Raw genomic sequence first — 17,081 nt, 5'->3', positions numbered from 1 at the left:
GGGGGGGGGGGGGGGGGGGGGGGGGGGGGGGGGGGCAAGTGGGGCAATTTGCCCCAGGCCCCGCAGGGGCCCCCCATGAGAATATAGTATTCTATAGTATTACAATTTTTTTTTTTTTAAGGAAGGGGCCCCTGAAATTGCTTTGCCCCAGGCCCCCTGAATCCTCTGGGCGGCCCTGCTGCTGGTCAGCATCTCAGGCCCCTCCACGTGACCTGTTTGCACAGCATGGCTTGAACATACCCCTCACTCTGAATTCCAGGCGGCTATGAGGACAGGCACCCGTCCTGCATGTTCTGAAGACGCTGATAGCTCAAGGCCACAGCTCCATCCTGGAACGTTCGGCTCCGCCCGCTGGACTCCAGCACTGCGCAGGGGGATTGTGGGAGGCCATACAAAGCATTGTCCCAATGCAGCACTCCAGGGTAAGTACATCAATAAGCCAGGAGGAGTGAATGACCCTCCGAGAGCAACACTTTAAAACCAAAACAAACCCACAAGATAACTGTGCCCATCACTCTGCCCAGGGCACCTTGTTACTGTGGAAGATTCACTAGAAGCTCAGATGTTTTTGGTGTCTTGGCTTCTTGGTAATTCAGCCCCCCGCTGCTGCAGGAGAAAGGGAGTCAGCAGCCCTTCTCTCCCAGGAGACGTAGGGCAGAACACTTACTGCTCAGGACCCAGGGCAAGCCGCATGAGCAGTGCTCATCACACACAGGCAGAGCTTTCCTGCAGCTTTAAGTGCAGTTTGCCCCTTACAACACATGAGACCAGGATGGTCCTGTTGGTGCTCTTCATGTCAGGCAGGGCAGGGGGGTACTCAGGTGATGCTAGCCGCTGCTTGTCCCCAGCTTGAGGGAGCACATGTATGGGCTGGCTCCTCATCACTGACCCCCAGCTGGGAAGCTACCTCACTGCTTCTCCTGCCCCTCTGCTGCATGAGCCAAGGCAGAACACCCACCCTGGGAATCCAGCCAGGACTCACACCTCACCATGGGCAGCAGGTGGAGCCCCCCAGCCAGAGCCCCAACTCCACCCACCTCCCCCAGAGAAGGCCCAGGCCAGCCAGTGCCCTCCAAGCTGCGCTGCGCCTCCACCTCCTGAGACCCCAAGCTACCCCCCTGGGAAAAGCTCATCTCTTCCCAAGAACCTGAGATTTTGATATGCCCCATGCAGGGTCCGGGGCCAGAACATGTTACTCAGCTTCCTGGCTTCATCAGTAAGCTTCCTGGACACCAGAGAGCTTACTGCTGAACCCAGGAAGGGGAGTAGCACATAGCCTGCATGGGGCATAAGCAAAAACTTCCCCTGCAAACCCCACAACCAGCTGTGCTAGGGGAGGCATAGCCTGCCCTGGCCTTCTATACCCACCGCCTACACGCCTTGCTGTAAGATGGCCACCCCTCTGATCAGGGATTCCCCAAGCTCCCTTCTCCAGCTGATCGCTATGCTGACAGCAGCCCCCTGTGTGCAGTCTCAGCAATGGCAAGGTGGGGCTTGTGACGGAGCTCCTTTTCCTTCCTTCCATGGAATAGGGCGTCCTGCGTGCCCTGAGCCAAGGCACGTTTAGAGGGAAGCCTGGATTGGTGCAGCCCTGGTCTGTAGCTCACAGGGGACAGTGCTGGCATGTTCCAGCAGCACTACATTTCAGTCTGAGATCAATCAAGTATTAAGCATGGGATCAGATGAGCACCTGGCCAGATTTTAACCAACCTTTTTTCTCCTAATGCTGAGCACGTGGATGGAAAAAAGCAGAGCCTAGTACCTGAAAGTGTAGCTAGAGCCCATGGAAATACTTTCAACAGTAGAACTCTGTGCCAAGTTAAGATAGCCGAGGTGGCCTGTAAAAACCACAGGTAGGAAAAGGCAGCAGACAATTTGAACCCCATTACTCTGGGCCTCCACACTGGTAAAAGTTGGAGGAGCAGGACAGCCAAATAGCAAACATAAGTCAGGTGAACTCAAGCTAGATCATGCTAAACAGCAAATAGCCCCATCTGCTGGTGAGACACAAGGACTCTAGATCTGAAATAGGCTTGTAGGTAATTTAGCTACTAGAATTATCTAACTGCAGATCTAGGACTCCAGATGTTTGCGGAGTGAAGCATCACATTATCAAACAGATGCTCTATGTAAAATTTAAGAGAACAGATGGGGTGAGGAGACTGGCACCGAAGGAGAAGGAATTTCTCTAGTCAGATATCAAAAGAATTTCAAAACAGAGGTTTCATTTTTAGCATTTATTTGAAGTTCTCTCCCCTCCCTCCCGCATTGTCCTAAGGTAAGGCTCAGTTGTGCCACAAACCACTATTAAGGCAACTTGTGTCTCTGGAAACAAAATTTTTAAGAAGATACACATAGAAGTTACAAGTGGTTTAACTTGGAGTAACTGTCCCTGAAGAAATAGTTAGGCAGAAGAAACCATTCCCACACTGGAGGAAACTCAGAATCCTACAAGATTTCAATGTGACCGGGGGGAGGGGAGGAGAAATCACTGAAGGCTTATTTTCTTGCAAATTTCTGGCATTAATTTTGGAAGCTTCTCAGTCACAGTGTAATCAAGCTGTTTAACCATATTAACCCCCCACACACAGGCCATCATCGGTAACTGCTGCAATGGGAGGACAAACTCATTGTGGTATCTAAATATACACCAATATCTTCATCAGACACACTTCTCTCAAACGGAGGCAGAGCCAGAAAATAGCAGCAGCTAAGCATGGTTGTCAGTTACACCTCATTCCCCTAGACAGGGTTTAAAGAAATCTGTTAAGTAAAGAGTAGAAAGTTTCATTGCTCCCCAGTTGGTAAATAGGTGTTTGAAGTTCCATGAAGATTTGAGATACAATCATTATTTTATTGCTCTGTTTCTATAGAAAACTATTTAAAAACCAGGCTATTCCCTGCATATCCAGGCCAGGAATCACAGTCACTTGCTGGCCAGGAGCAGCCCCCGTGCTCAGTGCTTTAGGGTTCCCACTTTAGGATTAAGGTAGTGTATACTTGGTGGTAGGAGTCCTGTGCAAATGTTTAAGCTTTGTAGTTCAGTTCTGCATTCATTTTTGTGTACATATCATAAATTGCATCCAGCACAGGAGTGGCTTTTGCTAGGAACTGGTGGATCTTCTCTAAAGTCTCCTCCTCATTCACTTCTTTTCCTTTCTCAAGAGCCTTCAGTAAATCCGACTTGTATGGAAGAGCATAGACGGATCCCTAAGAGGGGGAAAACTTGTAGTGAAGCAGAGGTAGGCAAGACACCTGGTGCGCTTCAGAGTTCACACTGTTTTTTGTACAAATGGATGATAAAATGAACCCATCTTGGGCTGTATGCACCCTAGAAGCTGCATGAGCTCAGCACCTCAAAGCAGCAAGCCCACAAGGCTTAAAGCCAAAGGTAGGTGCAAAACTTAAGTTTCCTTCCAAGTTGCCTAATTGACTGAGGAAATCCTCACTATAGAAGATTAAATCAGCACTACCATCCCTTGCTCCCCGCCAAGACATCCCCCTGAGCTCACCATTGTCCATTTTCCCTACCACAAACTCCCACTGCCTTGCCCAGGCTCCCATTAGCTCTGTTAGGGCCCATCCCCCAAGCAGAACACTCCCGGCTCTGCACCAAAGTAAGTGAGTTCTTACAAGCACAGCCGAGACCAACAACCTGCCACACAGAAGTTGTGGTGACAAGCATCTACCACAACAAACTTTGATAGCAACCCCACTGGCTACTCAGAATTGAGCATCTCCTTGGGATCAGGGAGACTAGCCCAGAGCCCACAAGTCCCCTGCATAGCACCAACTGGCCAGGATTCCCAGGAGTGACTAGTGACAGAGGCCCAAGGGCTGGGTTTTCAGCAGGCAGGAGCTCTGCACTCTGAGAAGTCAGGTTCCTTTACGGTGTGTAGATTGACTCCCAAACCCTGAGACACTTTGGAAAATCATGTCCCCTCCCAGCCAAGCCTAGGAGAAGAAGCGGAGCAGAGCCCAATCCTGCACTCCTTATGCAGGAGAGACTAAAGGTATTTATAGGGTGAGCATCTAGGCACCAACTCCCAGCTGCCTTCACCACGAAGCACTGCTCCAGGGGCTATGCCCAGCCAGTCAGTCGGGCGTCTCTCCCCCGGTCCCTTTGGAGGCAAGCACTCACCGAAAAGAGCTTCTGCAGCATCCAGCCATGATATTTCTTCAGGGCTATTTCATAGGCTTTCAGTGCATTGACTCGGATGAGGTTCGGGTTTTCCTCATCCCTCTCGCCATCCGAAAGGCTCTGCAGGAGAACTTGAATGAACTTCAGGCCCCTGAGTGAATAAGGAGAGCACAGAACAGCTGTGTGAGAGGTTTGCACTAGACACACAACTGTCCATCAGGCATTTCACAGTTCTTCTATCACCAGTCAGCCCAAGTTAGGAGAGAAACAGCATCTGCCAGCTTGGCAATTCCCTGCAAGCGTCACCCACGGTACCAGTCTCAAAACGCCTCCCCGAGGGAGGTTAACAGGCTGTGGCTGCAGCAGGATTCTGGATTTCTTGCAGCAGGGTTCTCACATGGCCCTCTCCAGAATTTACCATTCCTGCCATGTATTCATCAGGCAGCCCACATGGTCTAGGCCAAACCTCCTCCTTTTGAGCTCCCCCCTCCCCCACACACCATAAAAACTCCAAGGGCCAGCAGGGGGGAGGGGGAGAAGAGAGACAGGGGAAAGTTCAGGGCTCCTGGCTTCAGCCACCTCGTTGAGCGTATCTCAGGGCTTCAGCCACAGAAGGGGGCACAGGGCTCCAGACACTGGGAGGGGGCGTTCGGGGCTCTGCGCACAGCTTTAGCCCTGGAGTGGGAGATGCTCTGGGGCTTGGGGCTTCAGCCCTGTGGCTCTGCTCCAGGCTCCTGCCCCGCTGGAGCACAGGGCTTTAACCTGCAATGGGTGCCAGGGCTAGGGGCTCTGGGCTTCAGCCCCACAGCTCTGCCGGCTTCAGCTCTGCCTGGGCACTGGGGCTTTAGCCCTGCTGGAAATGCAGAGGCTCAGGGCTCCCTGCGGCTACGCTCCCATTTTCAGCCTGGTGTGGGCACTGGGGCTCTAGACCTGTGGGGGCACCAGGGCTTGGGGCTCCGTGCTTCTGCCTTGCAGCTCTGTTCCCAGCTTCAGCCCTGCAGGAGCGCTGGGGCACCAGGCTTCAGCTCTGCTGATGGCTTCAGCCACCGGGTGTGGGGGGGTGCACACGCCTCAGGGCTTGGAGCTCCAGATTTCAAGCACTTGGCGGAGGGGTAGGGGGTGCTTGGGACTCTGGTCCAGACTTCAGCCCCCTGCCTTTGGCTTCACCCTTGTGGGGAGGGTCAGCTCTGCTGGGGCTGAGCTTCAGCCCCCTGAAACCAGCTCACAGCCCCCGGGGGCTGCGGACCCCTGGTTGAGAACCACTGGGCTAGAACAGACTATGTATGGAAGCCAGTAGCCTTGTTTTACCAGGTGACAGACATACTGGAGGGGGACAAATTAATAGCAATGGAGTTTTAACTAGGCCAGAACCACGCAGAGCGACTCGTTCTCTGTAGTGGAATCAGCATTTGGCATGCTAGTCTAGAGAGCGCGAGATTTACACCCACAAGTGGGCAACAGCCACACAATCCACATTTCACCTTTTTAGCCACATTAGTGCCAGTGTCGCACCAGTTTTCGGCCACTCTGGTCCATACATTTCCTTCTCCACTTCCAAAATGTTCTTTAGCGTTTTGAACTTGGTAGGATTTGATTCATAAACTGCTCGGATTTTCTGAAATTGACCAAAGGAAATAATTCAGAGCTTTGCCTGAACGCAGCCTACAGCCTTAGAAACGAGTGTATTGCAATTAAAATGCAGTGTTATGAGCACTGACCTCTGCACTCCCATTACAGGCAGCTTAGCAATGTTCAGCAACATTGCAGGAGGAGGAGGAGAGAAAATGGTCTAAGTATTTATCCAAATTCAGGGTGTTTAACATTGGTAGATAGCACCACAGCTGCATAAATGGGGAAATCAGCAATGAACTAGCCAAAAAGCATGTTTGCTGGAAACCCAAGTCCACAGAACTGCAGGCTCCTTCAGGAAGAGACTCCCATTTTATGACTGCAATGTAACTAAGAATATTCACAAGGCCTGCTGGAGACATTGGCCTGGTGCTCTCGCCAATTTTGTTCCTTGCATTCATTGCTATAGGCACTGTGGGGAATTTCAAGCAGAAGCAACTAACTGAAGAGGCCAGTCAATACAGAAACCTAATAGCAAGTGTCAATCCTGAACTTAGAGAGGTCTTCGTGGGGGGAGGGGGAGGAGGTAGGAAGCAAGAAGCAGCAACCCTGGACTGAATGCTCCTTTGCTTGAAGCCGTGCTAAGAAACCCAGTGTGACCCTCTTTGCCATCTCCAATTCACAGCTTCCCATTTTGACAACAGCTTCACATGGAGAAATTCGCCATATTCCAGTCTCCCCAGCACAGCACAATTATTAGTGATTGTAGCCTTTAGTGTTGGGAGTTTGGTGACGTAGTGCAAGTACCACCAGAATACAGGTCTTGAAGAATCGGAGATCTCAGGGATACCCCTTCCTACCTTGATATTTCCAGCTAGATCTGCTTTGACTGGCGAATACACGATTGGTGTCCCAAGGCAATCTACAAAAAAAAAAAAAGAGGGCGTGTGTCAGGAAGGCCAACAAAAAGCCAATTTATGTCACAGAACAGATCCCTGAATCAGGGCATACAACTAGATACCTCTGAAATACAGTCAAAAGGCAACAGATCCAGAACAGATCAGATACAAACAAGCCAGGATGAAAAAAGCATGAGGTATCTACAAACAGCCGAGCTACAAAGGGGGTGTCCAGTGGATAAATAACCACACACACTTGGGGCAAAAAAATCACAAGCAGTCCTACTGCTTCTATCTTCACAGCACTTCGGGGACAAGCCAATTCAGCTTCAGCTCCTACCAGTCGGTACCACCAATTTACTGGGGCAGGAAGTGAATCCTGCTTAAGGTCAAAATGCTCTCAAGGCAGTCAGCTCGGTCATGCTGTATTACCACATCACTTTAGATCCCCCAGTTTCATCGTCACTGTCACGCGTCAGCTGTTTAGTGCTTACACATGTCCCAGTTTGAACGCTTTCCTTTGTCGAGGAATCTGACTTCCCAGCCCTCTATGGCCTTGTCCTCACTGCTCAAAAGGAGGGATGTTTGCATCAGCTGTCAGGAGGGAAGAACACAGGGAAAAACAACATACTTCAGTTTTACCATGAGGTCAACCCCAGGTGAGGGTCGAGCGCTGGCCATGTCCAGCTTACCTCACTATAAAACTGAAGTGCCGTGTCTTCATTGTGCTCTTCCCTTGGGACAGCTCACGCACTAGTTACTCCGAGGTAAGGCACACTAGTTTTTCAGTTCTTAGCAATAATCTGTGGATTCCGATTACTTCCTCCCTTCCATTGTTGTGAACCTTATTTTTAATCAAGGCTGGTTAACTGAAGGGCAGTGCCACCGACTGTTAGTGTGTAACATTTCCCTGACCCCTGAACAATCCTTCAGAGAAATCCTTGACCCTATTTGAATAGGGCTGGCAATGATATTTTGATCCAGCAGAGATGCCAAGGGATACAGACCCTTTACCTCTAGGTCACAGGCCTGAATTTGGATTGGGTTGAAATGGACCAGGAGTTGGGAGTCTCCCTTGGACAAGCGCACAAGGCAGAAAAACCCAGCTCCACGGTCAGCCCCTTCCAGCAGGGTCAGAGGCACCAGAGGCTGAATGATCCCGCTCACCCTTCCCAGCGCTCTTGCCAGGCCAGGGCAGAACCACACTGACAATGGGGAAGAGGGAATGACGAGAGCAAGGCAGAGCCAGGTCAGCTTCATGGCTGCCCATGACGTGCCTGCACTTCACGGTCTCCAAATTCACTTTATCGAAGCCTGAAGCTTTAATTTCTTGTGCTTCAGCCAGATCCCCAGAGTTACGTACAGAGATGGGGAAGGGCCCTGGCACACCTGCACTGCTGGCTCTCGAGAACATCTCCCCTAAACCGGAGGGCAGCACACAGCAGAGCACCAGGGCCCAGATCCCTCATGCAGAGAGCGCCATGTGGGCAGGTACCACAAGCACTTGGGAACCATTTTCACGCCATCTCACTACTTGACCCGACTTGAAGGGGGTTTAGGTTACTGTACTGTGACTTATGGAGTCCGAACAAAGTGTTTCAGTAAAATCAATGCATCCAATTAAAAGATACAGCACATCATTTATAGTGGCTGGCAATCAAGGCAGCCATTATACTGCTTTATACGCTGCTTTAGTAGGGGGACTTTTGTAATGCAATTCTCCCACAATAGCACACATTGTCAGGAGCACGACCACAGAGGCAGCCCCTGGAACAGAACACTAGCTATTGTCTGATGGACATTTAACTTAGCAACAGATTCCACCCGTGCAACGAGAGATGGACGCGGCCGAGAACTGCACATCCTGACATCAGGACACTGAAAGGCAGCAGAATCAGCACTCTGGGTTTGCCACTGAGGAGCATCAGCCCAGGAAATGCAACTGGGGCAATGCACGCAATATCCCCACCCCGCAGCGGCTGGGGCTCCCCGATACAGTGCAATCCCCACTGGCAGCGCACCTTGGGCACCACACTCCCCAGCAGGATTTTTCTGCATGGGGTCGGCCAGTCTGCTTGGAAAAAAGAAGTCTCTGTACACATTCCATAACGCCCCTGCCCCGCCCCCACAGATGGAAATGCCTAACAGGCTATGGAAATCCTGTTAGCCAGCAGCCTGGGACCACCAGGCCCGTCCACACTAGACAAGCGAACTGGTTCATTATTTCCACGGGACAAGCGCCTGAGCTCCCCCATCCCCAGCACACTGATGGGAGAGGAGTTTGACCTAGACATACATTACTGCAGCACCCAGAGGCCCCAGCCCATCACTGCACTGGCTGAAGAGGAGAGGACGGGAGCACAGCTTGGGCCATGCTATGTTCAAGCTGGAAGCCAGACTCCAAGGAGATGGCAGCCAGGGCGAGGTGCAGGGTCAGCTGGAGGGAGACGGGTCAGGAGCAAAGGCAGATCCTGAGCCTTCAGCATCAGGAGGATGGTTGAGACTGTGCAAGTGAGCTCACCCGGAGAGAGCAGAGGGAGAAGATGGAGCAGAGCAGGATCCCCTCCAAGAACAGCCAGACAGGGAGAACCAGGAGGAAGTCAGGAAAGCCGAGGCGGGACAGGATGCCAGAAGGAACCTGGGCCTGTCAGGACCCAAAGCAGCAGTGATGTCCACAGGGATGGGCTGAGAAGGAATGCTGGCCTCCGTGCCACTGAATGGCAGAGATAGTGGGTTAGGTGAGCAAAGCGCTGTTTGAAAAACCCCTTTTCTGGCTCCCCACAGCCCATTCTACTTTGGGGAAAGGGCCCAGGGCTGTCCAGAAGGGAGCCGCGGTGAGATCCCAGTCAACCAAAGCAGCAGCCGTCCCAGGGGACACAGCTTTCCAACACCCCGACAGTGCTCACAGGCTGTTTCTTTCTTCCCACCATTAACTTGTTAAAAACTTTCAATACACACATACAGGCCTCCCCCATCCCTCCATACGTAAGCTTCTCACAACGTATTAACCCATTGCTACCTTATCTTTCCTATACTTTCAACATTTGATTATACAGAATAATAATCAATTTGCATTACCGTTTATAATTGGTTTATAAAAATCCAACTAGTTTTCAATCTTATTCTGCCTTATTCTACAGAGAGAAACTGAAGGGGAAAACATTAGAATAAGATGAACAGAAGCAAAATTCAGAGGCTGGGCAAGGAGCGGGGTATGCATTTAATAGGATCATTCAGACCCTTCTAGGAAAGCATCCTCTCTCTGAGACTGTTCTGGTGTACAACTCTTCCCAGGGCAGCCCAACTTATCTTGTCTGTGCTCCAATCGGACGCTTCCTGGATTTCCGTTTTCATAGCACCACTTTTAGCAATTAGTGCTCTGCTGAGCCAAAGGTTTTCAGATTTATTCAGCTTCCAATGAACATCCATTAGGTTTAAAACTACATGGTTAGCTTGTAACAGCTTTATCGGATAGGAAAAAACTAACTCAGCAAGTAAGTTCTGCCCAAAACATGTGGGTGTAGAGGACAATTCCCAGAGCGTGGAGCCACAAGCTGCTTCTTGCTCCCCTAAGCTCTCCTATTGCAGCAGCCTGTCCAAGGCTACGCTTAGCACAAACCTGGTCCTGTGAACAGGACTGCTCTGCCTGTCACATTCCTGTTTTACCAGTTTTAGCTCAGCTCAGACCAAGTCCTTCTGCTTTGCATTGCCCCAGAGCGCAGCATAATGGCTCTTGCTGGCGGCCTCACCCTAGCAGCTTTGATACCCTTTACAGGGAGGTGCCACCTTCCTATTGCATCCCAGGAAGAAATCCTGGAGACGCTGGGGATAAAGCTGAGGGTGAGATGAATAATCAGCCCTCTTTCCTGCTTGCGCTATACCAGACACTTATTTGCTCACAGTTTAACAGCAGAATATCCACTGTGTTGAAATATCCCAATGCCAAATAAAAATCAGGATTTTTAGGGCTTGTCCACACATGAGTTAGTCCAGAAAAGATATCACACTTTAAATCCACACCCTACTTTGATCTGAATTAACTTTCAAGTGTAAACAAGCCCTTCAATTACGCTGCAGATGTGTCAGTGGTTACACAAGACCATCATTATAGGGAGTTGTGAAGGAGGCGGCTGTTAATGGCTTCACTGTGGTGTGTTTGTAAGGCAGGTTACTGCTCCCTAACACAACACTGTCTGCACTAAGGGAGCTGGGAGCTCAGTAAGGTCACAGTGTGATAAAACAAGATTTCTGAACAGAGGTTTTGAGACAAGCCTCTATTGCCAGGGTCACCAGGCTGCCCTAAGCTGCATTTGAGGGTTGCTGGTGTGAGACAGCTCCTCTCACACAGCAAAGCTGGTCTGCGTTTTTAAAGGGCTGGCTCAAGGAAAGGAATCCTGGGAAATGGGGAAGGTTCTTGGAGTGACAATACATGCACATCACTTCAGGCTGAAATCTGGTCTCCCAAGCTGCCTTCCCACAACAGCATCTTAAAGTCCTCCCCCAGCCTGATATGGAACAATGCCATAAGAACTCAACCAACCGCTAGTGCAGTGGAGGGACAGAAGCCACGAAGTACTATAAAGGTCACTGCACAGAAGACCGAGCTTCCAGTGCCCCAGCAGTGAGGGGGGACAGGACAAGGACAGCAGTCCTGTGGTTAGAGCACTGGACTCCAATCTGGGTTCTATCCCTGGCACTGCCCCTGATTTTCCGGGTGACTTGGTTAAATCATGATCTTGTGTTGTTGCTCAGCTCCCTCTTTGAGGTGGTTGGGCTAGCCTAGGCAGCTCTTAGTGACCAGTTTGACTCGAGGGAATTTGAACTGCGAGCTTCAGCAGTTTTTCAACTCAGTCGTTTAGCCAGTTGGATGGGATCTTTGCCAATTAACCTTCTACTGTACGAGTTCTCCAGTGGGAGAACTCCAGTGGTAAAGAGTGACATTTTTGTTCTGCTGCTCCCCATGTGAATTCGGAGTCAACATTGTTATTCAAAGTTACTGTTTTTTACCCCAGATAGTATCGCCAGCAAACAGTGCTAGACTCTAGAGCCGAACTGTTAACTTGGCTCCAGTCGCAAAGCCAAATCCTGCCTTCACTCTCATCTGTCATAGGCAACATTTGTGGGGCTGCCAGAAGAAAAACAGCTTCTCTTGTACTCTGAGAAATCTGACCGTCATTGAGACAAGCATGGAACCTCTGCTGCCCTTTTTACACCGCTGCTTGGCGACACAGGGTTACCCTTCACACAGACTGCTCCAGACCCTCCCCACACCAAGCTGCGGTAGGTTTGGTACGATCACAGATTCCAGGGCTGCAGGTTTAAAACAGCTCCACATTGGAAAGATTCTCCTCCCCATCAGGGCTGCTGACTTTACTACTGACTAGAGGTTCTCACGCTCAGCGAGCATCCCTGTCCATCTCTGGGCAAGGGGTTGGGCAGAGCCAGGGAGCTCAGAGGGGCATCTGTTTGGTGTTTTAGACTGATGGCATCAGTGTCACTCTTCAGTGTTATTGTAAACGGTGACAAATCCTACTGGGCCTTAACTGCCTCCACGAAGCTGACACGAGCAGAACGAGGTCATACAGCAGCATCTCTCGCTGAAGTAGCCCCGATGTTCTTCCAACAGCATTACCTAGTCCACTGGCATCCAACTGCCAGGAGGAGCTCAGCGTGTTACAATGCAGCGAGACAAACAGGAGAGGCCTGCAATGGAACACAGTGTGACCAAGTGGACTGAACACAGTACTGGGAGCTAGCAATGCCCAGGCACTAACCCTGGCTCCAGTACCCACTTGATGTAGACCACAGACAAGTCACTAACAATTATATACACACACTTAAAAGTCCGTCCCCCCCCCAATCACCAGTAGCTGAGTTCCACTTCATTTATGTTCCACATCCCAACCTGATCGGTCAAAAGACAATCCCCACCTCACTCAGAAGGATGCTGCCAGGATACTTCCCTCCCCAGAGCACCGCAGAAAGGTTAATGCTCTTACTTGTGCTGCTGTTACCTGCATTTCCCAAGCCATTCAAGAAAAGAGTTGTTCTACCCATCCTATCCAGTAGAGTCAGTCACTGCTTACCTAAGTCATACTTATGCTGCCAAATCAGGTAAGTAAATATTGGGTTGGAGGGATGGATTCATGTTACATACAGAGTGCAACACACCTTGGGGATTTTTCCCTCTTGATCAGAACATGAATAGCAACATCTAGTAACCGCCGCAGCTCACACAAGCAGTCACAACTCAGCGACCTCCCACTGCTTTGAGTGTGGGCTCGAGATCTTCCTTCTTGCTCTCGATTCCCTTTGCTGACAAGTATTGGTAGCCTTCCAAAGACAGTCACCATTAACACACTGCACTGCTGAAGTTCTTTTTCTATAGATCACACACACAAAGTGACAGAAGGATAGATGCCTCCTTATTCACTTGGATATCAGACAACAAGAGAAAGCAAAGTATCACTATACCCTGCCTGTAAACAGGGCGGGAATGGTGGCAAGATTCAGTTGCTTCATAATTGAGTGTATGCTACTTATCTGAGAACTGGGCTGATTTCTAATATGCTGCATTCCACTTAACGGAGTAATTTGCAGGAGATATAACCAAGCAGGAACATACCTAATTCTTTTGACTGTCAAACATTTATATTAAAAACATGTTTAGTTTACTGGGACAGGACAAACCCACATGCTCAGGGAGACAGGCAGCTTTCCTGGGAAAGCACCATCAGAACAGCTGCAGAATCTAAGCTTCCATTTTAACCCCTGTGATTGTAACACTAACTCTGCAAATGCAAGCAGAAGGGAATTGACGCAGTCCTACAGCTCCAAGGCCTCTGCCAAGCTACAGCAGGGTGAAAACTGAACTATTCCTGGTCAGTTTTATTGCTGCTAGTCAGAACTCTCTGAGCAGCAATGAAACTAACAGAATCAAGTCAGCTTCCCCACTGCTGCTCAAAAGAGCTGCAAGTCGGTGTCCCCCAAATGACAGATCTTGACCCATTAGGGGGTCACAGGAAAGGTGTAGGTGGGTTGCCTGTCACTGCCCTCCCATGTCACTCCTCACCCCATACACTCACTGCTGCTGGGCCAGGGGCAGCAGGGTGGGAAGTGGCATCGAGGCAGCAGCAGCACAAAGGAAGCAGCTGGTGCCAGCAGTGGCCTGAGAGAGGAGCTGGCTGGGGCTGCAGAAGGGGGAAAGGGCTGGGTGAGCCAAGCAGGAGGCTTGGGGGGAGGGGAGAGCAGGGCACTGGAGGGCTGAGAAGAGGAGGAGCAGGGGAAGACAAAATGCAATTGGTGAGTCACCTCAGTAAAAAGTTTGGCAACCACTGTAACAGCTGAGGCAGGCACTGGAGCTATCCACTGGGAAGGCAGATCAAAACCTGAGTAGGAGAGACAGGCAGAGTCACAGACCCCTGTCCACTGCTAAAGCCAGGCGGCTGCGGGAGGGTCAACACTTCATTGGAATCCCAACATCCTCCTCTTTGCAAGGAGCCTAAGAAGGTAGGGGGCATAGAAATTGGCTTCTCACCTGGTCAGTATCTTTGGCTAGCAGGTTTAATCCTCTGGCTTTTAGGTGTGGGGTACAATTGCCAAACGTTGTGAGTGCCCAGGTGGGAGGAGGGAAAGCTTTACAGAAAGTACAGTAGTGAGAAATGTTGTGGGGCTGAAAACTCAGTTTAAGGAGGGAGACATGGTGCAGAGAGAGAGATGAAAGGATGAGGAAACAGTCAAAGACCATGCAGGAAAAGATGCCCCATAAAAAAAAATTAATGGAGATCTCTTATCTCCTAGAACTGGAAGGGACCTTGAAAGGTCATTGAGTCCAGCCCCCTGCCTTCACTAGCAGGACCAAGTACTGATTTTTGCCCCAGATCCCTAAATGGCCCCCTCAAGCACTGAACTCACAACCCTGGGTTTAGCAGGCCAATGCTCAAACCACTGAGCTGTCCCCTCCCCCCATGACCTATTATAAGACAGCACAGGGAAGCAGAGTTCACCTCTGTGTGCGGTGAAAGAGCAAATCTTTAGAAGGCAGATGTACCCAAGGTATGAAGTTTAACTGCCATCACTGCTTGAGGATCAATTGATCAGGGGAGGCATCTACCAGGAATCCACAGAAGTTAGAATCCACCATACCCAAACCTTACATGAATTCTTGAGCAGGCATTCACCACAGTCCTAAAGCTTAGGCAGGGCTTTAGTGCCATGATAATAATCATCAAGCCTGTTCTTCTGCTTTAGCGGCAACCCTCTCCTGCAGATGTGAAGAGTGGGGTTTTACTTTACCCTGCTTCGTTAACCCTGCAGCCTGCTCAGTTGAGTGCTGACTTTCCAGCCAAGTCCTGAGAACTGAAATGCAGAGTTCAGCCCTGAAAGGGAAACAATTCTTACATCTCAACCACTGAACAAAACAGATCCAGTAACTGTGAAGAGAATGCAATTGTTAGCGGGCGACTCAGCCCCATCCCCAGGTCTCTCGTGGAACACAATGTCTGTCTCAGGAAGCAGAACAACATTTCAGGTAGATTTTTTAGTCTAACGGCCTGTGTAACACAGGCCAGAGAAAATCATCCATAAATTCTGCAACAAGCCTTGTGGCCTACTTGTCAACTCCCCTGGGGTGAGCAAGTAAACAATGTCTTGTCCCAACAACACGCTAGATGCCAGGCAAGCGGATTTTACGCCTGGGGAGCTCATTTTCTAGGACATGATTCAGACTGCCAATTCCTTGGGGACTGGGCAACGGTCTCCCATTTAAATCCATGACAGGGGGTGCTGCCAACTCTAGCTGAGGCAGAATAACTGATGCAGTTTTCTCAAGCACCATCAGCATATTTAATACCAGGTCATGGGGGCCTGTTCTTGTGGCTAGACTGGCTCCATTTACAAGACGTCTGAGGGAGCAGGGAAAGAAGGAATATCACCACCCAAAATCCCCCTTTCCTTGAGGGGGGAACTGAAATCATGGGAAGCTGCTGCTTCACTGATGCCCTTTCCTGGGGCCAGGCAAACACTCACTTGTCCTGTGGCTCTTCCAGATACATTTTTCTGGACATCCCGCCTGGGAATGGAGTTTCCCTACAAAGCCCTTGTGGACCCAACACACTATGCAGCCTTAAATGCTGCCTTCAGACCCCCCTCACCTTATTCCAATGCAACTAATTCAGCTGAATTTTAAAGGGGGAGACTGCTGTTTAACAGTCACCTCAGCCACCTCCCAATATATTAAGATCTTGGAGAAGTGCTGGAAAAGTGTGTCATTATCGGAGTCCGAGTTTAGAGAGAATCATCACTTTACACCTGCCTGTGCCCCTCCTCTTAGGACATTGTAACAGAACCACAAGCCAAGTCTCCCATGCTTTTGAAAACCAAACAGCCCCCCCTTCTAAAAAAAAAATCCATCAAGGCTGTGCTGGGTTTGAGGCCAGAACAAACAAGCAGTGCTTTAAACCCCAGAAACTTAAAGCTTCTAACAAACACTGGCAGATCCATCAATATAGGGCTCATAGTGAGAGTCATATACAAACCGACCATGTCCTCTCCACACACTTAAACTGTTGACCATGTTTAGGTGCATTTAGCTGATGTAACCATGTCTCAAAAGCCCCACATACCATTGCAGAGCTGTGTCAATTAACACAGAACCCCTTGAAAAGATTCCCAGGGTTTTTTTTTTTTTTTTTTTTTTAAACTAATCAGCAGCATCACCCCACACATAGGAGAGAAAGCCTTCTCTGAAGGGTTGCGCTATATAGCCTAAGTCGGGAAAGCAGTTTAGGGAACATTAAGGGTGTGCCAAACTTTTCTATTTTCCACAGTCCCCTTCTCCAGCCCAGTCAGTTACAAACTCATTGCACAGCCATACCACATGCAGGTACAAAGACTGCATGTAGCCTAGGCCTTGGCATATTACGTTTTTAAGGTGTTGACATTTTGTGACAAGTTTTGCAGGAATAAGCTATACCAATATAACTGAGCCACATTAGGCACTGTACATCTTTAACTGGAATACAGCCATCTAAGGATTCATCTAGACACACAAGCTGTACTGAGTTAATTACACCATTTCCCCTAATACAGCTTTCCTTCCTACACGTAAAAAGCAGCACATGAAACACCAGAGTCCATGCACTGGCAAAGTGCTAGAAATGCCTTAACTCTGAATTAAGGAGCCAGCTGAACCCCCCCACCCACACAGAGCCTCTCCAACCAACTCCCCCGGGGTTTCGCTAACCCTCACACCTCTCTGGACACAGCTGCTGAGGATCTGGTACAAGGTCTCCTGACTCTCTCAGCTCCAGGCGATAAGCACAGTGTGCCAGCCAATACAGTCTGACCCTCTGTCTAACTGAGCGTGTCCGAGACAGCCTGGAGCATCCTGACACTACCTGAAACAGAAAAGCGAGCACTGTTGAGGGGGGCCGGGCACCCGAGGGCCCAGCGAGCACTGCTGAGGGGGCCGG

At 50.0% G+C, this 17,081-nt stretch overlaps 1 protein-coding gene across 1 annotated transcript in view; it reads right to left on the bottom strand.

The window, feature by feature from the left end:
- Window positions 1–2,222: 2,222 nt before the first annotated feature.
- GLTP (glycolipid transfer protein) overlaps window positions 2,223–17,081 on the bottom strand; it is a 15,467-nt gene continuing 608 nt past the window's right edge. Inside the window, exons 2-5 of the mRNA XM_024196420.3 lie at window positions 6,571–6,632; window positions 5,623–5,756; window positions 4,142–4,292; window positions 2,223–3,210 (exon numbers count right to left, since the gene is read on the bottom strand). Coding sequence (XP_024052188.1) covers window positions 3,028–3,210; window positions 4,142–4,292; window positions 5,623–5,756; window positions 6,571–6,632 — 530 coding nt within the window. The 3' untranslated portion in view covers window positions 2,223–3,027. The remainder of the gene's footprint in view (window positions 3,211–4,141; window positions 4,293–5,622; window positions 5,757–6,570; window positions 6,633–17,081) is intronic.

Source organism: Terrapene carolina, unplaced genomic scaffold (assembly GCF_002925995.2).
Source record: "Terrapene carolina triunguis isolate 2854851 unplaced genomic scaffold, T_m_triunguis-2.0 Scaffold234, whole genome shotgun sequence".
Classification (NCBI taxonomy): Eukaryota; Metazoa; Chordata; order Testudines; family Emydidae; genus Terrapene; species Terrapene triunguis.
The sequence above is the reverse complement of the archived record's forward strand: the minus strand, read 5'-3'. Positions and strand labels throughout refer to the sequence as shown.